The sequence below is a fragment of the Jaculus jaculus genome, chromosome 12 (assembly GCF_020740685.1).
Source record: "Jaculus jaculus isolate mJacJac1 chromosome 12, mJacJac1.mat.Y.cur, whole genome shotgun sequence".
NCBI classification, from domain to species: domain Eukaryota; kingdom Metazoa; phylum Chordata; class Mammalia; order Rodentia; family Dipodidae; genus Jaculus; species Jaculus jaculus.
In genome coordinates this window covers 47,225,188-47,251,863 of record NC_059113.1, presented here as the reverse complement: position 1 = coordinate 47,251,863, position 26,676 = coordinate 47,225,188, and the positions used below count along the sequence as shown (strand labels likewise).

The following is a 26,676-nucleotide window of genomic DNA, read 5'->3' as shown; positions in this document are numbered from 1 at the left end:
CATGGCATGTTTTGAGGATCTGAGAAAATGGGAATTCACCCAAGCATTAAGGTATAGCTGCCAGTAAATTTCTGGCTTGGCTTTCCAGCCTGCAGATATTGTTAAATGTGCAATGCAGGGCTTGGCACTGCAGCAGGCCAGACTTGAGTTAGATTCTTCTCAGATTGTATGACATGATACTTGAGGTCATGTGACCTTTTGTATCAAGAGTTCAAGCCTGGGCTGGAGAGATGGCTTAGTGGTTAAGTGCTTGCCTGTGAAGCCTGAGGACCCCGGTTCGAGGCTTGATTCCCCAGGGCCCATGTTAGCCAGATGAACAAGGGGGCGCACACATCTGGAGTTCGTCTGCAGTGGCTGGAGGCTCTGGCGTGTCATTCTCTCTCTCTCTCTCCCTCTTCCTCTCTCTCTCTCTCTCTCTCTCTCTCTGTCACTCTCAAATAAATAAATAAAAACAAACAAACAAACAAAAAAAAAGAGTTCAAGCCTGTGGCCAACACCAGCAACAGCATGGACATAAACACAAGTCTCCTAGTCTAATGGTGGGAGGGGCCAGAGCAAGCATATAGTAAGGAGACACCCAATGCCATATTCTATGCATACAAAATCAAGTGAGCATCGCTGGGATGGAATAAAAATGAGCTGAAGAACATTAGTGTACATATGATGTCATAATGAAACACATCACTGAAGCAGCCCTCCTCACTCACTCAGCCCTGTGATGTCAGCACAAACAATGTAAGATCTATAGGCAACCACCTCCTGCCCTCCAGCTACTTTCCTTTCCTGCTTCGCTCTTTTGGCTTCAAGCTCACATTGTAGCTGGTTCAGAGTTGTAGCCCTTTCTACAACTTCATGTCACAGCCAGTCTAGGCGACTCATGTGGCCATTTCTTACCAGGCTATTTCCAATGAGAAAATTTTGTATCCAGAAACTTCTATTTAAGATTCCCTTAATATTATATAGGATAGAAGTGAGTCACATGTCCAAACTAACTACTGGTAGGAGGAATGATGAGCAAGTTAGCTGCTCTCCAAACTACTGAGGAGGCACAGGATGAGTTCACATATACAGTTTCTTGACTCCTAAAGAATATTTCTTTGTTTTATTTTTTGGATACAAGGGTTCAAATTTGCTATTTCAACTTGTTACTATTAATCTATTCTGTTATTTCTACAGCAGACTACTATGGTTTACTATCATTTGGTTGGCTAACATCCCCCAAATAGTATATTTAATAAGCTAGACCTTAGAAACCAGCAGCTATGTGTCAAACATAGCAGGTCTGCAGGCCTCTCTTGGTGGGGAGTATATTCTAACCTTGGCTTGCCTCCAACTGTATGTGGCCCAAGGTAACCACTCGTGGTCTAGAGGGACCCTCTCCACTGGGCCTCACTTCCACTACCTTCATCCTTAACACATTTGATGAATTTTCTGTTTCTGTCATTATTGTTTTGACATAGATTAGCCTAGCCACAAGCTTTCTATATAATGGAGGAAAGATGACTTTGAATACCTGATCATCTTGCCTCTTCCTCCCAGGGCTGGAAGTACAGGTGTGTGTGCCTCCATGCACAGTGACATCTGATGACTTCCAAGCCACACACTTCACCATACATCCAAAGCCAACCCTTCTCTGCTGAACACACAAAGCACATTTCAAAAAACAAGAGGCTCTTTGAAGATGGTATTTAATGTTTTCAATAGAAATATTTTTTTCTTGCATGTAACAAGAAAAAAAAACAGGCTACAGGAGTTCAAAACAAGTACAGTCATCCAAGGCAGCTGGTTCTGAAAAAGCTTCATAAAGTAACATCTGCTGGTGGTGCCCACACCTGTCACAACGGGCAAAGCCCAGAACTGCCAACTCTGGGATGGCCTTGCCAAAGAGGGTCTATCAGAGTAGCTGCAGATCTTTGAGCACCTGGGCTGGGAACCAATGAAACCTTCAGTGTCTGCAAGCCCATCCTAACAGTGACGACCTCTCAAAGGACCACCCCTAGTATCAGCCCTATCTCCATGCACAGAGTGGGAATAAACACTGGGAAGCTGTTTACAGGGACATTTCTGAAGTGTGTCATCTTTGGGGAAGTGTGACAATTCCCCTAAGCATTTAAAAACAAAATACTTGTGTTGAATTATCAGGAAAAGTATAAATAAATACCACCTGTCATTTGGATGATGGGTACCCTTTCAACTTGAAAGTTAAGATTACAATCAACACCTCCACACGACCTGCTGGCAAACAGCCAGTGCTACAATTATGACGAATTAGAAAGCCATGTTCAAAAACTATTATTGATTCTATTACAGCAGTAACAGACACACTTGGGGACCTTGGTCAGACAGGAAATGGCAGGACTGACCCAGGCATCCTGCTGAGGAGTCAACACCTCTGCAAAACACTGTAGCCCTCAGCACTGGGGAGGAAGCTCCATCCTTCACTGATGCAAGACCATCTTGGCAGGTGAGGAAGGACGTCCACAGGGAAATGAAACATGTGGTAACAGTGATGACAACCTGAGTAAGGACGGGAAGCCCCAGTGAAGCCAGTGGAAATCATCATGCCCCTTATTTGCTCACAAAATCCTATGAGCCTGTGCTGGGTGTAGTAGTGTATTAATGTGAATAGAAAAAGATGGATGGGACAAGGCTCATGTTCTAGAGAGTATGCTTGTTTTGTTGTTGTTTTTGTTTTTCAAGGTAGTGTTTTGTTTTTCAAGGTAGTGTCTCGATCTAGCCCAGGTTGACCTGGAATTCACTATGTAGTCTCAGGATGGCCTTGAACTCGTGGTGACCCTCCTATCTCTGCCTCCCAAGTGCTGGGATTAAAGGTGTGTGCCACAATGTCCAGCTTCATGTTCTAGAGAGTATGTGAGAATGGGTAGTTATCAAATACATGCAAGCAATTATTCATGTTTCCTAATCACTTATGAAACTTTTTGAAATGTAAGTATTCTGTGTGGCATGTAATTCCCTTAATTAAAAAAAGGCAAAAAAAATTGTTCAAGTAAGTCCATTGTAATGGTCCTCCATTTCTCCCCAGGCTCTGAGCTTATGAAAACCATCTGCAAACACTCTTGGTAGGCTTACAGCTCACCCACCCCTGGAGCAACCTGGATTGGCAGACATGGCTCAAGAAGGAGATTTTCAAAACTTCTATCCAGTTGATGACTCAGGTTAAAAATTTGCTAAGGATAATAATCTTGAACCACAAGCCCGTAAGTAGAACAAACAACAAAATGTTGGAGAAACAAAGTTCATGTACTTCTTGCAGAGTACTAGCAGAGTGACAGCAGAGCATTAGCATGGACCTAACCCTTTCCCTCTTCAGGGTCTATGCTTGACAGCTGTACCATCTACATAGCATTAGCTGTGACAGGCAAGAAAACTGCTTAACCAAGTCCTCAAAGTAAAAAAAAAAAAAGAGTTCAATAAATTTATAAATATTTAAATTACAGGTCTAAAAATATGACTATTTTCCCCTATATTTAAAAGTAACTTTTTCTATTAAAAGTGGGGTTTGAATTAAAAACTGCTCTAATGAAAGCTATAAACCTGAGATTCTCTAATTCTTATAGCATCATTTGTCTTCATTTGGTAAGAGAATCAGAGGTTGGATTATTTTAGATTTTTAATGAGTTTTTCTCACAGTGATGAGAGTTCATCTTGGAAATCCTTATTTTTAATTTGGTCTTTCTTAACTGAAAAAGATTTGCATTTAAAATGCTATTTCTAGATCCTTCTTTCTTAAAATTAACATGAAAATTTCTCATGAGATGGGGAAATGAGGGGGGTGGAGTTAGGGTGAGTGGACCCCTGAAGGTGATAAGCACCGGCTGACTTCCTATCTTTTGCCTGGTTCCCTAGAAACCTGTTTTTTCATAAACAATCAGGAGCCCTTCTGAGAAGGAGATCTTTCAAAGGATTTAAACATTGTGGCTGGTCAAATTCAGCCCCAGGAAGTTGGTGCCAGAGCTAATCTCTTCCCAAGACAGCCCCTGGCTCTAACCAACCAGCTGGCCCTCAGGTTCACTGGGCCAGAAGACAGCCCACCACTAAATACCTTTGCAAGGGGAGGGCAGTCGCTCACTCTCTGATCACGGGGGAGCTTCCAGCTCTGGGAGACTTTTCCCCTCCGCTGGGCCATGGCCGCCTGGCTCAGCCCAGGCTCAGGCTCAGGCCCAGGCCCAGGCCCAGGCAGGAGGGCCCCCTAGCCCTTACTCGCTAGTGTTCTTTATTCCCTGCCCCCTCCACCCCAGCTCCCCACATGGCAGGAGATCCTTGAACTTTCTTTTTTCTTTCCACACTTTTACCCCCTGATCCGTATCTTGTCACATGGACTCCTAAGCTACGTGTGGCCCACATAGGCTTTTGGGCTCTACATGGTACACTTCCCTTTTTTCCAATTTATCTCCCCTCACCTCCCAGCCTTCCCCTTTCCTCACTCCTTTGTAAAATCTGAGTAAAACATGGTATTTTAAAAATAAAATAAAATAAAAATCCGCCCACTACTTCATGCAGTGGTGGACTGAGTAGTGCAGCATGACCTGCAGTGGTGTATTAAAAATGTGTATCATTTTTTCTTCTAACCCATAAATGATCAAGCACAATCATTATTTCTAAATATACGATGTACATTTGTACTTCCAAAACACTCAACCTCTAAGCAAGCAGAGCCTTCTCACTTGCGGCTGTCAGGGCATTTTCCCTTCCCATACTTAGGACAGGCACTTCTGGGCTTCAAGAAATCGACACTCTTGTGGTTTTATGTAGAGCCTTGGTTAGTTGACAAATGAAAGGTGCCTGAGTCCTTATTCTTATTTAGTAAATATTTACTTGGGTTACAGAAGGGCAATGGATACTGCATTTTCACAGCCAGGCACATGCTGTAAAGTGACACAACAAAACGTGGTCCATCAATACTGCATGAGATCAGTTCTCGAGTTTTATATTTGGAAATTTCCAGCATTCACCTGGAACCAATTTTTTAAGCAAACACAAGTTGTACAGACTAGTTTATGTTTCATTAACCCAGAATAAAACATCGTGGCATCATAACCTTTGAAAGTTCAGAAATAAATTTTCATGCACTGACCTTTTTGCCTTCTTCATTTTTCTTTGGATCCTCTTGAGGTTTGACAAGGCCTTTACATGAGCCGTCTGAAACACAGTGCCTCACTGGTCCATTATTAACACCTAAAAGCCAAGTGGGTTAAAGGCTAGTTAGAACTTACATGGAATATTAAAGCGACTTAAGCAAAAACAGAAGTACAACACTGTTTACATATACCAGCAAATGACAGGGATTTTCTTTAAATAACCATTATGTTTATCTTATTATCTTATTCTTTAAGGTCTCTTTAGAACTTCCAGGTTAATCCATAAAACAATCCCATGCATTTCACTTAATTCAGCAACAATTTAACCCATTTAGTTAAAATGATGCACAATATCACATTTATGTACTAGTTAAACTTCAATTCTTGATTTTAAAATAATGAGAAAAACATAGCTTGTCAGAGGTGACCCTTGCTTGATGTAATGTTATGTCAGCTTTGGACTTAGTTTTTCTCTTTTCTAAAGTCTTAGTAAAAACCTTGATTTCAACCAACACGATTTTTGTTCCTTGCGTTTTTCCACATTAAAATACCTTCTTGTGCTAGGGAACTGGCTTAGAGGTTAAGGCGTTGGAGAAGACTAAGGACCCCAGTTAGATTCCCCAGGACCTACGTAAGCCAGATGCACAAGGGGGTGCATGCGTCTGGAGGTCGTTTGCAGTGGCTGGAGGCCCTGGCACGCCCATTCTCTCTTTCTCTCTGCTTCTTCCTCTCTCTCAAATAAATAAATAATAAAACATTCTTATACTCAACAGTGGATACTGTAAGCCTTATATTTGGCCAGCCAGGCCAAATGAGCCAGTGGGTGCAATAGTGGCACATCTGTTATGAGGGAAACCAACTGCCCTCTAATTGGACTGGAGGCCTGCTCCATGGGAGGGATTACATCCCTGATACTGAAAGCTTAAAACAGGGGTAGTTATGAGCCCTAGGGGTGTAACATCTGCTGATGTCTGGCTAAATGTATATACTATGCTTATCAAACTGCCCAATAAGCACTTCTGTTAATGTTCACACCCTTATATTAATACTACTCTCACTTTTGGTAGAGAATCTTCTCTTTATAGATGGTAGTGACCTTGGGTCGACTCAGAAGGTATCACGGTGACAGAAAGAAATGACCACAGAGCTCAGTATTGTAATATCTCTATTAACCTTCTAAGGCTCAGGGTCTAATGCGGAAGAGGTGGTGGAAAGAATGTAAGAGCTAAAGGAAGGGCAGGACTCCATACAACATGCTCCCTCCAGACACAAAATGGCCTGGATATCCATGGCCTCACAGTGCCTGACACTACCTGCATAAGACCATCATAAGAGGAGGAAAAGATCATGACATCAAAGTTTGATTGAGATGGGGACGGGGCATGATAGAGAAAGAAGTTCTAAAGGGGTAAGTGGGGAGAGGGAGGGTATTGCCATGGGGTGTTTTTTATAATCATGGAAGTTGTTAATAAAAATAAATAAATAAAAATGGCCTGCATATCCATGACCTCACCATGCCTGACACTACCTACACAAGACCATCATAAGAGGAAGAAAAGATCATGACATCAAAATAAAAGAGAGACTGATTGAGATGGGGAGGGGATATGATGGAGAATGGAATTTCAAAGGGGAAAGGGGGGGAGGGTATTATCATGGAATATTTTTTATAATAATGTAAAATATTAATAAAAATTGAGAATAAATAAAAACTTAAAAATACCTTCTTGCCACAGACACACCAGCTGACACTCAAGTGAAGTGTGGTGTCGTTAGATGCTGAACTATGAAGAGAACCTTAGTTGTGGGGAATGAAGGTTTACTTCATGTTGAAGCCCTTCATGCCACTGCCTTAGTGGTCCACTATCTCAATAATTTGCCTGCTTTACAAAGTACTTGGCTTTCTAAAGAGAACATACAAGAGCCACAGTGCAGACCCAATGGGAGGACATAGGCTGGGCATGAGGGGCAGGCAGCAGCTTACGAGTATCTGTTCCAGCCACAGTCAGCTGCTGCCAGTCTATTCATTTCCTGATTTACGCATCATCAAAGGCCTTTGACCACTGCAAAGAGGTGGCAGGAAAAATTTAAGAGCCAAAGGAAGGGGAAGAAAGCTTATAATACTGTCTTCCAAACACAAAGGAGCCATGACACTCATGACATCACAGTGGTTGCTGCTACCTACAAAAGACCTACATAAAATGAGGGGGAAAAAAACTGATGATATCAAAATAGAAGTCTGGAGAGATGGCTAAGCAGTTCATTTGCAGTGGTTGAAGACCCTGGTGTGTCCATTCTCTCTCAAATAAATAAATAAACAAACAAATAAATAAATAAAATTTAAAAATAAAGGGGTTTCCTCTCTAGATCTGCTTTTTTAAAAAAACACTTTGCTTTAAAACATTTTTTAAATTTTTATTACTTCGTTTATTGACAACTTTTATAATTGTAATGTCCAACATGTAACAAGGAAAGCAGGCTGTAGGACTTTACACTTCTCCTACTGAACAAATACATAGCTGAACCATCAGTAGTGACTGACATAACGTTAGCTGTGACAGAGGCAAGAAAGTTGCTTAACTAAGTCCTCAATGTTAAAAAAAAAAAGTTTTGGGCTGGAGAGATGGCTTAGCAGTTAAGCGCTTGCCTATGAAGCCTAAGGACCCTGGTTCAAGGCTCGGTTCCCCGGGTCCCACGTTAGCCAGATGCACAAGGTGGGGCGCACGCGTCTGGAGTTCATTTGCAGAGGCTGGAAGCCCTGGCGCGCCCATTCTCTCTCTCTCCCTCTACCTGTCTTTCTGTGTCTGTCGCTCTCAAATAAATAAATTTTTAAAAAAAGTTTTTATCAGGGCTGCCCTGCACACATGCACCTTTAGAAAGCCCACAGCCTAATACACTATGTAGATGAACAGAATACGCTACAAGATAAAAATAAGAAAAGTACCCTCGGAAACCAAGAATTTGTGTTAACAAGGAAAATCACTTTGCAGACAGGACACTTAATAAAACCACGTGCACTTTAGTTTGGAGAGTCTCACTTGAAAGCTTTGATTTTTATAAAAAAGTTCTATGTGAAAAAATGTAAACCAGCAATAGTTTTTTCCCTTGAATTCAACTAGTTATTGTTAGCAACGTAGGCCTTTTTAGGTCATGCTCTGAGCCTATAAACATATAGACTAGACCTCTCTGGAGACTTAATCACAATGGATCCCTTCTTCCTCGGTAATCTTTTATACATCCTCTCTCCTAGCCCTGCTTCAGTCTCAAATAACTGGGCACCCTGTGACATGCTCAGCAGGCTAAAAAAAAAAAAGGCGGGATAACTGGAGAAGGTGGATGAGCAAGTCAAAAGGCATTGTGCAGAGATATTTAAATCCAAGGCCTAGGCCGAGTGTGGTGGCACACACCCTTAATCCCAGCACTCAGAAGGCAGAGGTAGGAGGATCGCCATGAGTTTGACACCATCCTGAGACCACACAGTGAATTCCAGGTCCGCCTAGACTAGAGTGAGACTCTACCTTAAAACAACAAACAACAACAAAAAAATCCAAGATGTAGGCAAGTTTCTTCAGTTTTCAAGTAAGATTATCACTTATCCATCACTTCTTGCCATCCTCAACAATCTTTTTGTTTCTTTCTTTGAGACTGGGTCTCACCCTCTTCCCCAGTCTAACCTGGAAATCTCAGCAATTTGGTGTCGATTTCCCAAATTATTGAGTGTTGAGAACTCTTCACCCCTAGCTGTTGATATGAATAGAACTTGCTTCTCTTTAAAATTACAGGAATATTACATTGTATATTATATAGAATATTAATGGTATCTGATAATTCATTTTTGTTTGTACATACATACATTTGTTTTCTGTATTCGTGTTCATATGCGAAGGCAAATGCAGGTCCCTATCTTCCACCATATTTAAGGCAGGGTCTCTCTTGTTCTTGCTGTGCACTGCTATGCCAGCTACTAGACTAGCTGGTCTGCACATTTCCAGGAAATTCTCCTGTCTCTGCTTCTCATCTCACCATCAGTGTGTTGGGATTATAGAAGCACATCACAACTAGCTTTTACCTGGGGACCAGGGATCCAAATTCGGCTACTCTAGACTGAATGGCAAATGCTTTTATCCTCTGAACTATCACCCCAGCTCACATTTAGAGCAAGAGTATGCCAAAACAAATATGCAAACTCAATCCCCACCTTCTCATTCTCTAGTAGAGGACATCATCTGTAGCTCAAGCCACCCAGCCTGTGGCATTTTAAGACATTTGTCAAATGGGAGTGGTGGAGGAGGAGCTAGGGCTGGACTGTGGCCATTGGTTATTTCCCTGAGACATTCATAAAGCACCCTTAGCTAGTCTGATTTGTCCTCATTAAGCCCTAGCTAGGAGGTGTGCAGAAAGGACAGAGAATCTGGACTCTTTAATAATGGAGAAGCAGAATCACTCTCTGCAACTGTTTTCAGAAGAGCTTCACACTTCCTTACTTTTGGTTTCCTGGTGACAAATTTAAAGAAAGAAATTAACTGGAGCTAAGTTTGTTAAATGTTTTAAATAACTAAGCAAACACTACATAAGCATCAGTGTAAAAGTGGCTGGATGTTTGGTGAACTTGTTTAAGTAGTAACCTCCTGTTTCACTTTAGGTTAATTCATGTTCAAGGTACCATTAATTTAGAATAGGCCATCTCCTTAGCCCCCATGAAACAATTTTCTTCTAAATGTGAAAGACTACAGTTTTTAAAATATGTTTGAGAGAGCAGCAGAAAGGTGTGTGTGTGTGTAAGAGAGAGAGGGAGGGAGGGAGGGAAAGAGGGAGAGAATAGGTGCATCAGGGCTTCTAGCCACTGCAAACAAACTCTAGATGCATGTGCCACCATGTGCATCTGGCTTACGTAAGCACTAAGGAATTGAACTTGGGTCTGTAGACTTCACAGGCAAGCTCCTTAACTGCTGAACCATCGCTCCAGCCCATGAAATATTCTGAGTCAACTCAATTTTTAAAGTGGTGTATCATCCGACGCTTCAATGAGATGTATCAAAAACATCCGGGTGTGGGCTGAAGAGATAGATGGCTTAGTGGTTAAGGCATTTGCCTGCAAAGCCAAAGGGCCCAGGTTCAACTCCTCAGCACCCACGTAAGCCAGATACACAAGGGGGTGCATACATCTGGAGTTTGTTTGCAGTGGCTGGAGGCCCTGATGTGCCCATTCTGTACCTGCTTCTTTCTCTCTCTCAAATAAATGAAAAAATAAAATATTTTTTAAAACATCAGGGTGATTATCTAATGTTCTCATACTGCTGAAAATCTAATCTGATACCATGATACTAATCTGAAATTATAGAAGTAATTATCTTCAGGATTATGTACATGTAACTTTTACAATTACTGTGGTACTCTTGTAATTCTCCAACTAAATTATATTCTAAGTAAATGCTACCTTGAACAAGAATCATTTCTCTAGGTGGGCACAAATTAGGTAACTTTTCCTTGACAGCGAGGGTTAACTTCCCCAGCCTTTCTAGACTGGAACCATATACAGGGACAACACACCAAAACAACCCAGATCAGCATAAGTTGGATTGGTTGGAATATTACAGGCATTCCCTAACCATGCATAAGCAGGAAACAGAAATATGAGCTGAAGCTGTTTCCCAAGGATGGTATCTAAGCCTTGATCCCAAATTGCTCTATGATAAGTACAGGGTCGGGGCTATCTGGTAGCTTGAGGCTGAAAATAAGTTTATTGAGGCTTGCCTCTATAATACTGTTGGCCTTCTAAAAGCCTTCAGATAAGATAGGACAGTGTTAAGTAGCAGAGCCTCAGCCCTCAGTATTATCAGTTTGGTGGACTGTTCCCTATCTGCTCACCAACAAACATTTAATAAATATCTGTGTAAAACTTGCCTTTCTTAATACCCGATAGCCGGAGCTAGTGGAAGAATAACTCCTGCAACTGGTGACTTATGAAAAAGAAAAAAAAAAACAAAAAAAAACCCCAGCATGTGGAAAGGGCCAAGTGGCTCAGAGAAACAAACACATGTGCACACAAGGCTGATGTGTAAGCTACCATCTCACACAGCATAGGAGAGAATCTGCAGTAAACCAGTGGACAGGAGTTGGTGGGAAGTGGAATAGACTTGCTCTGTTTGCTGGTGGCACCCCTGCCACCCATTTCATTAGTGACGGGCCATGAGCAGCTCTGAGTGGCTTCACTCCAGGCCAGTCAGGCTGACTTCACATGGGAGAATGGCTATGGTTAGCAACATCAGGGCAGGAGATGCCATTTCACAATGCTTTATATACTTCCTATCTTGCATGGTCAAACGTTAAAACAAAGCTGGGTGTGGAACTATATCCCTATAGTGCCAGCACTCTGGAGGCTGAGGCAGGAGGACTGCTAATTGGAGGCCCGTATGGGCTATGTAGTCAGATGTCTCAAAGAAAGAAAGCAAAAAAAAGCAAGATCTCCATTTCCACAGAAGTTTGCTATGGATTTTCTCTCTAAAGGAGACACTTCCTCCTGTAGTATTTCACAAATCTGATGCAAGAGTGGAGGGAGGTGGGGGCTGAAGAGATAGTTTAGTGGTTAAACGCTTGCCTGGGACCCCGGTTCGAGGCTTAATTCCCCAGGACCCACCTTAGCCAGATGCACAAGGGGACACACGCGTCTGGAGTTCATTTGCAGTGGCTGGAGGCCCTGGTGTGACCATTCTCCCTCTCTCTATCTGCCTCTTTCTCTGTCTGTTGCTCTCAAATAAATAAATTAAAATTTAAAAATTTTTTTAAAAAAAGAGTGGAGGGAGGGCTGGAGAGATGGCTTAGCAGTTATGTACTTGCCTCTGAAGCCTAAGGACCCCAGTTTGAGGCTCTATTCCCCAAAACCCACATAAGCCAGATGCACAAGGTGGTGCATGCATCTGGAGTTCGTTTGCAGTGGCTGGAGGCCCTGGCACACCCATTCTGTGTGTGTGTGTGTGTGTGTGTGTGTGTGTGTGCCTCTTTCTCTGTCTATAGCTCTCAAATAAATTTTAAAAAAATTCTTTAAAAATTTAAAAAAGACATGGCTTCTGGAAGCCAGAAGAGAGTCAGACCCCAGACAGTCAGCGTGTCTAGTGCCAGAAGGCGCTACATAGGCGACTGGGGGAAATGACCAAGTTCTGTCCAAGCAACACATTGTTTAACCTAATTAGCAACAAATAACTGGATGTGATGCCCACACAAGTGCAATAGTGGTACACAGCCATGGTGAGGAATCAATTGCTCTTGATTTGGCTAACTGATCCACTCAGTGGTACTAGACCCATAGCTGGAGCAGGGAAACAAGTCAGAACCATACCCAAACACAAGCCCACTCTACAATATCAAGCTACCATCAATCACAGGGTATAAGAGGGCCTAAACCTATCATACTGTCTGTCAAAAAAGTGTTATCTCAATTTTCCGGATGCTAACTTACTCTCCGTTGGAGAATCTGCTTCTCTTTTCCAGATAGATGCAGATCCTAAGAAGAGAGCTGCCCCAACATACCTCAAAAGGGGCCCAACTGAAACTAAGGATAACTGGCAAAATAAGCAAGGGTGATGTTTTCCTGTGAACCAGACACCAGCACAAAGGGGAAGGAGATCAACACAGAGAAAAATCAACTCCTACCAAATCAGAGAGCCAGAGCCTCAGAGGCCCCCAACACCTCAGCACTAAAGCAGACCAAAAATGAACCCAACATGGCTCAGGGAAATCTTGCGGAAGAGGGGGAGGAAAGAATGTCAGAGTCACATGTTGGGTCATGATTTGCAGAGACATTTATCATACCAATAACTGGGGGCTAACTCCACAATGCACGACCCATTTTCATTAACAAGGAGGGTCTAATGGGAGGGAGTAGATCACAGATGAGCCTAAATAATGGTACCAAACTGCCTGTATTTACTGAAAAGAAAACTAATAAATTAAATTAAAAAAAAATAGCAACAAAAATTTAAAAAAAAAATTAAAAAAGAGTGGAGGGAATGTCCTACTCTCAGGACATCCATCTGCATGAGATTTATCCTGCTTCCCATTGCAATTGGTGTACAAGAAAGGGCACAGCTGGGAGACAAGTGTCAAGAGAACAATCTAACAGATCCACAAATGCTGTCTTAGCAGTAAACGCACATGATGAAAATCACTCCCTGGGAAGATGGCTCAGCTGTTAAAGGCACCTGTTTGCAAAGACTGAGGGCCCAGGTTCAGTTCCCCAGTACCCACATAAAGCCACATGCACAAAGCAGAACATTTGTGTGGAGTTTATTTGCAGTGGCAAAAAGCCCTGGCATGCCCATATTCACTCTTTCTTTCTCAATAAATAAAAGTAGTTTTAAAATTCATCTGCTTTTGAATTAGTATCAGACTGACAGCACCTACTGTCATATGACTGAAGCATCTTCCGAGTGAAATACGGAATACTTGATGCACAGCAATCAATTAAGTCCCAATTAAATGAAATGTTACTTACCTCCTCCTCTCTCAAAAAACTGTATTACAGAAGAACATTATGTTCAATTTTTAATTTCATCAATGAAAATTTTGCAAAAATATCTTTTCTTTAGTTATCCAAATACTTAATTTGGCCAGCAAACCCTAAAATATATATTTATTATCTATCTCATTATAGAAAACTTCACTGATCTTTGATACATACTATATATATATTAAAGAAACGAAGTCCTACTGCTTCCAATATGAAAATGTATCTCACATACTAAATTTAAAGAAGACAAATTTGTTGGGTATGGTGTCATATGCCTTTAATCCCAGCATTTGGGAGGCTAAGGTAAGAGAAACTTTCTGAGTTTGAGGCCAACCTGGGCTACATGTAGAATAAGTTCTAGGTCAGTCTGAGCTGGAGAGCCTCCAAAATTTCAAAAACTAAATAAATATAAAGGGGTTAGGGCTGGAGAGATGGCTTAGTGGTTAAGTGTTTGTCTATGAAGCCTAAGGACCCCGGTCTGAAGCTTGATTCCCTAGGTCCCACGTAAACCAAATGCACAAGGGGGCGCATGCATCTGGAATTCATTTGCAGTGGCTGGAGGCCCTAGCACACCCATTCTCTATCTACCTGCCTCTTTCTCTGTTTTTGTCTGTGGCTCTCAAATAAATAAATAAAAATAAACAAAAAAAAAAATAAAAATAAAAGAGGTAAATTTAAGGCAATAATATAATTCTAGGCATAAGAAACTATCTCTTGAGGCATTTGTTTGCATTTGTACATCTGGAAGGAAACAGTGTTGACTGTAATTACTTCTATCAAACACACTAAGCCACAGTTTGTACTTCTAAGTGTCCAGAGTTACAGTGAAAACAAATCAGTGTTGGTTATGTCAAAATTCCCCACAGCTTCTCATGATGCTGAAAACCAAACCACAGGATCTCCATGTCTTACTGAGGGGAAGATGCCAAGGATCAGGAGTCTGCCACATTTTGTGATCTCCATCCACACTGTATTTCTAGGGTCAATGGCTTGATGCTGAGCTGCTCCTCCTCCCTGCAGGCTTCTCCAAAACATTTCTACTTGCTGTTCTGCAAGCTGAATTGTGACTTCAGCAGACATGTCCAGGGCCTCTTTTCCACCTCCCCCTGGCCTGCTGTCTAATGTTCCCTCCTTAGAGAAGCCTACACTAGTGAATGATCAAACCCCTACACTCTTCGGTATCACCATTTTCCTATCACTTAACTACTTCCTATCTGACACCATGCTATATATGATTAAGCACTTAGCATGTGTCTTCCCCATGTAATTCAGCCTCTACTGGGGTGGGGTGCAGGCTGCTCTCCTCACAGACTGGAAGAGTGCCCAGAAAGGCAGCACACAGTAACTCAGAAGAGCAGTGAAGAACTGAGAAGGGGCAGCACATGAGGAGCACGAGACAGGAAAAATTTATTCTTTTCAAGAATGGAAGTTACTTGTTTATTGCTCAGAAAATTAGAGAATAAAAACATTTTTAAAAGTCTATGACTATTTTTAAAAAATCACATCTTCCTCTATTCCTGTTTTATTTACATCTATTGTTGAGCTTCTTGGGAACTCATTCTGGAATCCTATCCTAGACAGTCAACAAGTGCAAGTGAAGAGAGCACTCTGAGAAGACTTGCATCAACATGAGACACTTGGAGAAGCTTAGTGTGGTAGTGATGTACAGGCTTTCCCACTCCACAGTGCTGGCAGGTATGGAGTTCTGATTCAGCTGAAGGATGTGTGGTTTAACTTTTGGTAGAGTCCCAGAGTTGATTTAGGTGAGTTCAGCTGGGCTGACAGTGGATACATTAAACAGCAATGAATCTTAATATTCATAGCATAAAAGCAAACATATTTAGGCTACATGTGACTTTTCATGCCCCAGGATGCAATGGCTCAATCTTATAAAAGCAACATGACAGAAGACAGAACATTTCTATCATATCAAACTGAGTCATACTGGCCTGCATAATGGTGGGATCACACAATCCATCATCACTCAAATATTTGCATCTCTACTGAGTCCTGGGAGTCACTCAATGCCTGAACTCCTCGTCTGTTCCTGGACCCAGATGTTCAGACATGGACAAGAGGGCTGAGCCCTGAAGCATACCTCCTTCTGAGGATATTACAGTCCACAACACTGAGGTTTACTGTGTCATGCTATTTGGAGCCACTGTTGTCCTACTTAATTCACATTACCTTATCATTAAATACTATTCAAAAGCTTGACAATAACCCTGGGTAAAAATTCCAAAGTATACCACAATTTTAAAGGCAGGATGCTCTGAACTGCCAAAACAACTCTACATATATGCTATTTTATATAACCTGAAGAAATGTACTCATAACAAAAGAAGTAACCAATACATTTAGAGCACATCCCCCTTTCCCAGGCAATTTGTCATTGGAAAATATCAAAGATGCATTCTTTAAATAAAAGGGTAAGGAGAATAATTTAAAAGACAAAGTTGTGATTAAATTTTGAGTATGGACACACTGTTACACATCAGTTTGACAGATACTTGGCAAAGGAGGGTCACGTACTTTCCCTGTATCCTGTGGATATGTTCTCCTTTTCTTCCGCAGACTTCTCCGCATTATAGTCATTGCCAAGATACTCATTACAGTTGTTCTGCGTTTCACTTTCATAGGAGGCCAGCACTTGAGTAGTGGGACCTTCTTTGGGCAAGCTTCCTATATCAACCGACTCTCTCACTTCCATGACTTTTCCTTTCGAAGGTTTGTCACAGCCCACATGTCCTTTTGGATGAGCAGGGTTGTCCTGGGTGTCAAGACAGGTGCTTTTCAATGGGTCCATGTCTTCCCTCAGCTGAGGGCCAGCTTGCCTACAATGCCCTGGACTTTGCTTAGCAGCAAATGTTCCCGCCAAAGGCATGCCACTAGATGCTCTATTCCCTACATGACTGGTGAATTTCTCAACATTTGAGCTAGATTTTGCTTTTAAATCAGTAAAGTTGTCAGATTTGGGGTTTTCACCAATGCAGGAAAAATTAGACTTTTCTAATACGCTTGTTCTCTCCCACTTTGAGAGACTTCTACAGCTGAACAGAGGGTTCAATGGTGGCTGAGTTCCAAGAGGAAGAGTCTCTGAATTCCTTTCCTTGAGATTATCAGGAGAGAAGTAGTCCTCATAAGAGGACTCTGCACCATCAGGAGTTCCCAGGGCAGATGTGAGCAGCTGCAGCCCCAGAGAAGCCTTCCTGCCCCTCTTCCTCTTCTGCTTTTCTTTTGGAGGTGAATGGAAGTCAAGTGACATTCTTCTTCTCTTTGTTGAGGAAATCTTGGGCCTGGAATGTGCCAAAAGGTGGTCATCTGTTTTGGCTATCACAGGACACAGGCTGTGCTTCTCACCAAACATCTGCTGAGGCACAGCTTTGGTGATCTTTTCATCTGGTGTAGCCCTCTCACCCACAACATCCATTTGCCAGCTGGTGTCCTGTGGGTGACTACCCATGGCTTTCTGAGGACTGGACTGACTGAGCTGGCTGGGCGATGATGGTCCCAGAGTGTAGCTTGTCTTCAATACAGATGAGGAAGAAGGGCATGTGGCATTAGTAATTTTATTAGCCAATCCTCTCAGTGTCCTTTCTTGAGTTCCTTCTTTTGATTTTCCACATAGTTCATTAAAAGATGAATATAAGCTACCAGCAAAGAACTCATCTGGAAAACATTAATAATTAACTCCTTAAAATAGTGTAAATAAGTGTAGATGTAATTTTTAGTAAACAAATATATTTTTTGAAACAGGTTCTTACTAAGTTGCCCAGGCTGGATTTGAACTCACTGCATAGTTTAGGGAGGCCTTGAACCTGTGAATTGCTTGCCTCAGCATCCAAGTAGCTGTGATTATAGACTTACACCACCAGGTCTCAGCTTAAAATAACTTTTAAGCGTTGTCATTCTGCCAACTTATGTTCTTATTTCCTTATAGAGACTCTTAAAAGGCCTGTATTTTTAACTAGGGAACTTGGGCTTCAGTACATGTATGGAATAGAGTGGGCGAGGAGTAGCAAACCTGTAAAAATTTCAATCAAGTTTCCATATGCATGGACACCATTTTGCATTATCTGTTACTAAACTTTACAGGGGACAATAATTCTAGGACGTAAGAACCACTGCCTTAAGAGAACCTAGATTAAGCTTAAATTCCTGTGAAATACTCCTTTAATCAGTACAATTCACCTTTACCTTCCTGGTTTTCTAGTAAGTGTGCATATTACATCTGTATTCTAAAGTGAACCATGAGGGAAACATCAGTGCTCTGACCTTCCTTTTCCAAAAGTAATTTTAACCTGCTCCCACCTACTGAAATCACCACACTACTCACTTCTCCACACTTCACTGTGAGTTACCTGACTTACCCTTCAAGCCCTTCATATGGTATTAGCATCCTTGTGAATCCCCCTGTCTCCACCAGGTAAAGACGTTCATATCCTCCTGGTACATACTGACTTATCTTGTACCACAAAGGAACTCTGTCTTCTCACCACTCATTGATCTGTAAGAGGACACATACCATCTTCTGCTCATTTGGGACCCTGAGATCTCCACTCAGTTGGCTCCCCAGTGGGTACTGTCCTGGAGTTGTAGATAAAGACCTCCACTATAGAGAAACCACACACCAGAACCAATACAGGTGTTGTAAGTTTCTGTCTGAAATCACTGAACTTCAGTTTAAAAGGGAAAATAGCAGAAAAGCAGAGAATCCCTTCCATTGACTCCATGCCTGGGAGGTGGGGCAGGGGAGGACAGTGTCACGAGAGGCCTGTGCCAATGCCTTGAAGGCACAAGTTGGAAGAACACACCACTTTTAGCTTTAGCAACTGGACATGGTAAACACACTTTTCAAAAAGCCAGTACATGATGTAATATATGATCAGGAGCATGAGTCCTGATATCAAATGACCTAAGTTAGCAGCTTGAGTGTGCCACTCACAAGCCACAGGGTCTGGTATACCTGTAACTTCCCTGGGTCCTGGTTTTCTTCCTCTCTGGCTTAATGGGGTGGTGATGCTGCCTACTTCCCTGAGGTGGGGGTGGGGATAAACGAGATGCAGCAACTGCACATGGGATGACAAAGTCAGCAATATTCTCACTATGTGTTTGCAACTTATGGGAATGACATATATCAAGAAAATGGTAAGGTTGTTTAAGATACATGGTCAGATAATCCTTACACAGGTGGGAAGGACTGTCAGCATAACCCACACACTGACAGGAAGGACACCTCAGCTCAGTGTTACACCACTACTACAACTTTCACACGATATCCCACAATAATTTCAAGCCCTTTGGAACACAGCTAGTGAGGGGTTACTTCCACTTATTTAGAACCTACTATGAGTTGAATGAGAAAACTTGCAAAAAAATTTTGATAGAGGTGAAATTTATAATCTTGCTAAATGATCATTATGAGTAAGCCAAGGGGCACTGCATAAATTCTCAAGAGGAAAACTGGGCGTGATGGTGCACGCCTTTAATCCCAGCACTCAGGAGGCAGAGGTAGGAGTATCACCATGAGTTCGAGGCCACTCTGAGACTACATAGTGAATTCCCGGAGAGCATGGGCTAGAGTGAAACCTTACCTTGAAAAACAAAAACAAAACAAAACAAAAAATTCTCACAGAGGAAAAGATAGATGCCAGATAGACAGACAGAAAATAAGACTAATAATACAAAGATAAACACACATTTAATAAAGTACTTTGTGTGCTCATTAAATATGTGAAACAATTTCTCCTTAGCTCTAACTGTTCTCAGAGTTATAATCTTCTTTGCATAAAATCAAAGTTCAGATGATGACAGGATTTCTAGAAATGAAGATATGTTTCCATAGCAAGAACATAAATGCCCAGGAAAACATCCATAGAAAACAAACAGGAGATTCATTCATGCATTTCTCGTGTGTTAATTCCACTAAAATTTTAAATTTCAAGGAAAAAAATCTATGAATTCCATTAGTTTGTAACCAATTATTTGACTGGTAGAAATAATTACATGAAAGCCAGGCAGGTGGAACAATCCCAGCACTTGGAGGTGGAGCCAAGAGGATTCCAGGGCTCTACAGAGAGATCCTCTCTTCAAAAGCCAACAAACAAAACAAATATACACATTATGCTATTTTAAAACCTTAACTTGATGATAACAAAAATACATAAGCCTTACCTGAACAGTTCAAAGATGCCTCACATTGCGTGTTACTAGTACTTGGCTGAGACTGCTCCATCCTCTGGGAAACTGATAGAAGAATGACAACCCATCACTAGGTGGCTTCACAAGACAACAGCATATCTACCATTCTGTTATCTCATGTACACATTAAATGACCTTTTCACTCTTAATATAGGCTGAATATAAAAGAATAAACATACATACAGTACTGCATATGATAAAATATCACAACAATCTAACCTCAATTATGTCTCAGAAAGCATTAAATCACAGAACTATAAGTCAGAAGTGATTCTGAGGAGTCAGCTTTCCTGAGTCTAATCAGAAACTCAACAAAGTTAAAGAGGGATGTTTTCTACTTGACTTTGGCTGGTAACCATGGAGGCTACTGTTACCTCTGTATCTGTGGGCCTCCAAAGATATGTCTTGGGAAAGTTGTGGATGTCACAAGGTATGGAAAGGATGAGGACACATATATATATTTGACTCTACCAGGACAGTGTGCACAGCAAGGCACGACCCAAAATGTCAACAGTGCTGCAGTTCAAAAGCCCCATGGGGTTCAGAGAAGACAGTGAAAATATCAGTGACTTAACAATCTAGGCTGTGAATGTTCTCTTCGGAGGGTGTGCATGCAACAAACAAGGAACAAATTCTTGATCTGAGAGCCAAAGATCTCCTTTAAAAAGATTCAAAAGGACACTTTTCTAAGAGAACTTGAACAAATAACTACAAAATAAGGACTGATCTAGACTAAGGTACTTTTGTTTACTTATTTGTTCAGTTTGGGGCTCAAACAAGGGCTCTGTGCACAATAGGCACACTCAACCCCTAACCCACAGGGGCAGCCCTTTTAAGCTTTTAAGGTTTAAGCTGTGCAAGATTCAGTTAAGAGGCAGAATTGCACAAAGTAAAATTAAATGAAGTCCATTACTTATACTACACACTGAAACAAAAAACAATGTGGATACCCAGAAGGGACGCAGCCAGTTACTAAATTCAATATCCATTCTCAGTAACCTCTTAGCAGAATTCTGACTGTACCTCTGTAAAGGTTACATTTCAGTCTTATTTATAACCAGAGTGGCCCTATGGCCAGTTTCTGGCCACTGGAATTAGGCAGGACTATATCAAGAATATCAGCAAAGTTGGCTCAGTTGGGGGCACATGTGTTTAGAATGAATGACACGGAAGGCAACAAAAAGAATGAAAGCCTAACATTCTCAGAGACACCATGGAATAGGAAGGCATTAGAGCCGTGACTGCCCACTTCTGCACCTGACATTCTGGGAAACAAAATCCCTTCATTTAAGCCATGGGTTTTCCTGTTTCTTTGTTCCATGCATCCCAAACAAGCTTTAACTGATATGTGTCCATTTTATATCATTTGCCATATAAATTAAAGATAGACTACCTTAAAAAGGGCTATCACAAATCAAAAAGAAAGAAAATTATATGGGCCAATGGATAAAGGCAAAAACCCCACAATTGTTGATAACATATTAAAAGTTATACTTAAAGGCAGGCGTGGTGGCACATGCCTTTAATCCCAGCACTCAGGAGGCAGAAGTAGGCGGACAGCCAGGAGTTCAAGGCCACTCTGACACTACACAGTGAATTCCAGGTCAGAGGGGTCTAGAGTAAAAACCCTACTTTGAAACACCAAAAGGAAAGAAAAAGTCAATCATGATATTCAACCTCACCAGTAATCAAAAGCAAACTAAACAAAAGAAATACAGGTTCTCAGTCCTTACAGGAATGTGTGTGTGCACGTGCACATACACGTGTGCACATGTGAGGTGTATGCATGTACATATACAGATGTACTTACCCTACTGGCAGGCCAGAGGACACCAGGTATCCTCCTTCACTGCTCTTAAAAACCAAGCTGTGAATGTTCTCTTCAGTGGCTGTGCATGTGTATTTCCTTGAGATAGAATCTCTCACTGAAACTGGGGCTTACCTTTGTTTGAACAGACTGGCTGGCCACTGAGCCCCATCAATCCTCCTGTATGTGCTGGGTATGTGTGGTCATGCCAAGATTTTTATGTGGACACTGGGGATGGATCTCACATCCTCATGTTTGCACACCAACTGCTCTTACCCACTGGGCCTTACACAATCTTCATTCTTATGAAATTACTCATAGAGGGTAAAACTGCCAAATATACTGAGGGACAATTTGACTATTTCTACCAAAAAATTTAAATCGTTTTGTGAATGAGACACAAATACAATACAATAATACATAAGGCAATAAGACATAAGGGCTAACGTAAGCTATAACTAGTATCATGATAATAGTAAAAAGTACAAGAAAAGGTTCAATATAAATGCACATGCCATGATCCAATTAAAAAATAAATTACACCTCCAAATCCATACAAACTCCAAATGACATCATTTTCATATGCATACCAATCAGTGATGCTCTCAGAAATGACCTCAGAAAGCGTATCAACTTAAAACACAGGTCACCTTCCAGCAGAGCACATATCAGTCAGTCAAGATGAATTTTTATGATCAGCTATGCTGTTAAATATTTTACTAAAATGTGCTTATTGAGTAGTTAAACATCAAAATAAATAAAACATTAACTAATACATTAAATAGATTAATCCAAGCTAATATATTTCAACAGAGACCTGATTAACTCTTTTTGATTTGTGATTTATAAATTTTTATTTATTTATTTGCAAGCAGAGAGAGAAAAAGAGAGAATGTACACACAAGAGCCTCTAATTGCTGCAAATGAATTTCAGACACATATGTCGCCCTGTGCTTCAAGTTTTATGTGGGTACTAGGGGAATGAAACTAGCCCATTCGCCTTCGAAAGCAAGTGCCTGAAACTCTAAGCCCCCTCTCCAGCCCCTGAAAAATTCAAAAGATATTTTTATCTATTTATTTGAAAAGTGGCAGGGGGAGAGGGGGGATGCGTGTGACAGGGCCTCCTCCAGCCACTGCAAACTTCAGATGCATGTGCCACCTTATGCATCTGGCTAACGTAGGTCCTGGGAATTGAACTGTGGTCCTTTGGCTTTGCAGGCAAGTGCCTTAACTGTTAAGCAATCTCTCCAGCCCTCAATAGATATTTTTAAAAAGCTAAAGCATAGCAGATTTTAAACCTGCAAGAGGCCATAAGCTTCACATATGAGCTCAAAATATTTATAAAGCATGATTTTCTAAAAGAAAATATAGAAATAGGTCTGTTAGATACAATACAGTAAAATATATCTAGGTAAAGGGACTGGAAAGATGGCTCAGTGATTAGTATGCTTGCCTGCAAAGCCTAACAACCCAGGTTTGATTCCACAGTACCCATGTAAAAACCAGCGGCACAAAATGCCACATGTATCTGGAGTTCATTTGCAGTAGCTGGAGGCCTTGGCTCACCTTTCTTTCTCTCTTTCTTGGAAATAAATTTAAAAAATATCTAGGGCTGGAGAGATGGCTTAGCGGTTAAACGCTTGCCTATGAAGCATAAGGACCCCGGTTCAAGGCTCGGTTCCCCAGGACCCACATTAGCCAGATGCACAAGGGGGCGCACGCGTCTGGAGTTCGTTTGCAGTGGCTGGAAGCCCTGGCGCGCCCATTCTCTCTCTCTCTCTATCTGCCTGCCTCCCTCCCTCTCTCTCTCTGTCACTCTTAAATAAATAAAAATGAACAAAAAATTATAAAAAAAATCTTTAAAAAAAATAAAAATAAAAATAAAAAATATCTAGATAAGGATGGTTGAGGCTGTAGCTCACATCCCTTGCCCTGGGTTTAATCACAAGCACTACAAAAGTTAAAAAAAAAAAAAAGGAAAGGAAGACAGGGAGGGAGGGAGGAGGGGAGGGGAGAGAAAACTTTCTTCAATTATTGACCAGTTTCCAAGGTTTTCATTTTACAAACTAATCACTTACAGGTAGGGGAAAGATTTTCCCTTTTCTCCTTCATCTCTTGTAACCTCTTCTCCATTGCACTGTGGTGACTCCTAATGGCAGCAATGGGACTGTACATCAAGCAACGGGGAGATTCAAACAAGAGAATGGGAATATCCTCATCATCTGTAAACAAAAGTCAACTTTAAACTCAAGCAAATGTCTTCATACTTCGACAATCAAATTTCTCTTGGGGAATACCCTCAGGGCACCCACAGTGTTCCTCCCCATTCTTCAACACTTTTACTACCTTCTGCTAACAGCACTGTACTCTCTCCTCCCAGTCCATGATCTCCCACGACAGTGAGGGGCTGACTGAGGTCTTAGCCCATGTTAGGCATCATGTCAAGCCCAGGGCATGCATATTTTATCAACCATACTCAGGCCAGGCCCTGTGCCACAATAGGTGTAGGCATCCTCATGTAAAAACCAAGCCAACAAGGCATAGGTCAATAGCTTATCCACAGTTGAACAGCTCTCAAGAATCTGTAAAGCTAGAAGGTATTGTGGCTTCTTATGGTGGTTTTACACCAAGGCTTCAGAATGTGGTCCCACTAAACGACCTCAACACACATCTACATGTGAATCTGACCACATGAAATAGCCCTGGGGTGTTTTTTTCTAAAGAGTCCAAATGTAAGCACTGAGCTGGGCGTGTTGGGACATGCCTTTAATCTCAGCACTTGGGAGGCAGAGGTAGGAGGATCGCCATGAGTTTGAGGCCAAACCCCTGAGACTATAATGTGAATTCCAGAGAAACCCTACCTCAAAAAAAAAAAAATGAAAAACCAAAAAAAAAAGAAGAAAAAAAAGTAAGCACTGGAGGGCTGGAAGGATGGCTTAGCAGTTAAGGCATTAGCCTGCAAAGCCAAAGAACCCAGGCTCGGTTCCCCAGGACTCACATGAGCCAGACACAAGGTGGCACATGCTCCTGGAGTTCTAGTGCAGTGCTGAAGGCCCTGGTGCGCCCATCTATCTACCTCTCTCACCCTCTAATTAAATAAATAAATAAAAATTTTAAATGTAAGCATTGGGCTGAAGAGATGGCTTAGTGGTTAAGGCACTTGCCTGCAAAGCCTAAGGACTCTGGTTCAACTCTCCAGGTCCCACATAAGCCCAATGCATAGTGACACAAATGTGCAAGGTCACACATGTGCACAAGGATGTGCAACAACTGGAGTTCGACTATAAGTGGCTTGAGGCCCTGGTGAGCCAGTTCTCATTCACTCTCTCTCTTTCTTGTGTTTAAAACAAAAAGTAAGCATCACCTAAGATATGCCTATTTTGGGTAACAAAACAAAATAAAAAAGATGAAACTAAAAGGTAAATGAGTTTTATTTTAATAAGGCTTATTGAGGTTTGCTTTCTATTGTAATCATTTCTAAAAGTGAGAATTAACTCAATTTGATCCTTTTTCTGTTGTTGGTTTTTCGAGGTAAGGTCTCACTCTAGCCAAGGCTGACGTGTAATTCACTCTGTAGTCTCAGGGTGGCCTTGAACCCATGGTGAGCCTCCTGCCTCTGCATCCCACATACGGGGACTAAAGGCATGCACCACCATGCTCAGCATGATCCATGTTGAAAATTTTCAATTCACTCCACTCTGTGGCTCCATTCCAGCTCCTGCCAGTCTCCAGGAGGCTCTTTACATGCTGTGGTCTCCTTCCTCCCCTCAAACCTCTGCAGCCCTCACAGGGTATCTTTCTCTTTGCACCACCAGCTGCCAGGAAAATAGAACTGTCTTACAGTTGCCTCACCTACCGTCGTCTCACTTACAACTGTCTTACCTACAGGTACTCAGCTACAGCTGTCTTACCCTCAGTCATCTTTCTTACCTACAGTTGTTTTTTGCCTTTGTAGTTCTTCAGCCATTCTCTCAAATTTCCTTTGAAGTCTTTTATCATTTTCTGGTGTTTTAGGGTTAAAATCTTTGGGCTGCATACACTTATGCTATGTAGAAAGGACACAAAAATTAGTAAGACTATATGACTGTGTTTTCTGAACTATTTTCAGGATGCTAGCATTCTTAGCATCCACAAAGTTTCTTAGTAGAGAACTTGCCTCTTTCCACTCCTGGCTATACTAATAATGCCTTCCCTCGAAAATCATGATATGATAACACCAGCAATTATTTCCTAGTTGTTGAAAAAGAAAAGCCATACTCTTGTCTTCTTGTCTTTAAGTTACAGTTCCTCCAAATATGTACACACAGAAAATACACGTGGATACCCACGAGGAAGCTTTGGTTAGCCTTCTAACTTTATCATCCACAATCTGTAAGGAAGTCTCCCCTTTCAGACCCCACATTTGTCCTCATCCCCTCCATGTGCTGCCCTTCACAAAGTCTAGCACCATAAGCAAGCACAGCAATTTAACCTACAGCTTCTCAGAAGTGTGACCCTCTGCTGAACTCTGTTTCAGCTTATAGGGGCCCCTTGTCCAGCTTCTTGGAAGTCTTGAGGAGGGCAGATCTTTGGGCCCTTCAAGGTTAATGCCCATGATTATGATCTTGACTTGGGACCCTGCTTGATCAGACAGCCACTCCCCTGACAGCCTTAAAGAAATCCTTGCCATCTGAGAGCTTGAACTCTAGGGAGGAAGGGCAAAAAGCTAGCCTAACAAATAACTAGCTTATACTATATGCATGCTGGGGGTTAACTTCGGGAGGCACACTGCTATATGACATGGAATGCACTAGTTAACAGAGTTGCTTTGGAGAGGGGACAGCTGTCTATACTTTTCACTATTAGGAGGGTTAGTGGTCTTCCCAGAGGCTCTATGATGAGGCAAGGTTACAAGAGCACCTGACTAGCAGAGGAGCAAGGCTCCACCTGCATTCTTGGTTCCAAGATTCCCTGTGGATTTAGAAGCATTGTTATTTTGAGGTCTTATCAATTGTTTCTAGCAAATAAACCCCATTTTAACTGTCACCATTGTTTTAGAGCTAGAAACAGATCTTAGTATTACA

General features: G+C 41.6%; 1 protein-coding gene across 4 annotated transcripts in view; it reads right to left on the bottom strand.

Moving 5' to 3' along the window:
• Positions 1 to 26,676, bottom strand: part of Mcph1 (microcephalin 1) — a 248,849-nt gene that overhangs the window by 203,656 nt on the left and 18,517 nt on the right. For 3 of the 4 annotated variants that reach the window (XM_045130855.1, XM_045130856.1, XM_045130858.1), the window contains exons 5-9: positions 25,544 to 25,658; positions 23,692 to 23,835; positions 19,780 to 19,851; positions 16,138 to 17,274; positions 5,096 to 5,196 (exon numbers count right to left, since the gene is read on the bottom strand). In XM_045130855.1, the coding sequence (XP_044986790.1) occupies positions 5,096 to 5,196; positions 16,138 to 17,274; positions 19,780 to 19,851; positions 23,692 to 23,835; positions 25,544 to 25,658 (1,569 nt within the window). The remainder of the gene's footprint in view (positions 1 to 5,095; positions 5,197 to 16,137; positions 17,275 to 19,779; positions 19,852 to 23,691; positions 23,836 to 25,543; positions 25,659 to 26,676) is intronic. The other variant, XM_045130859.1, reaches the window with a different exon arrangement.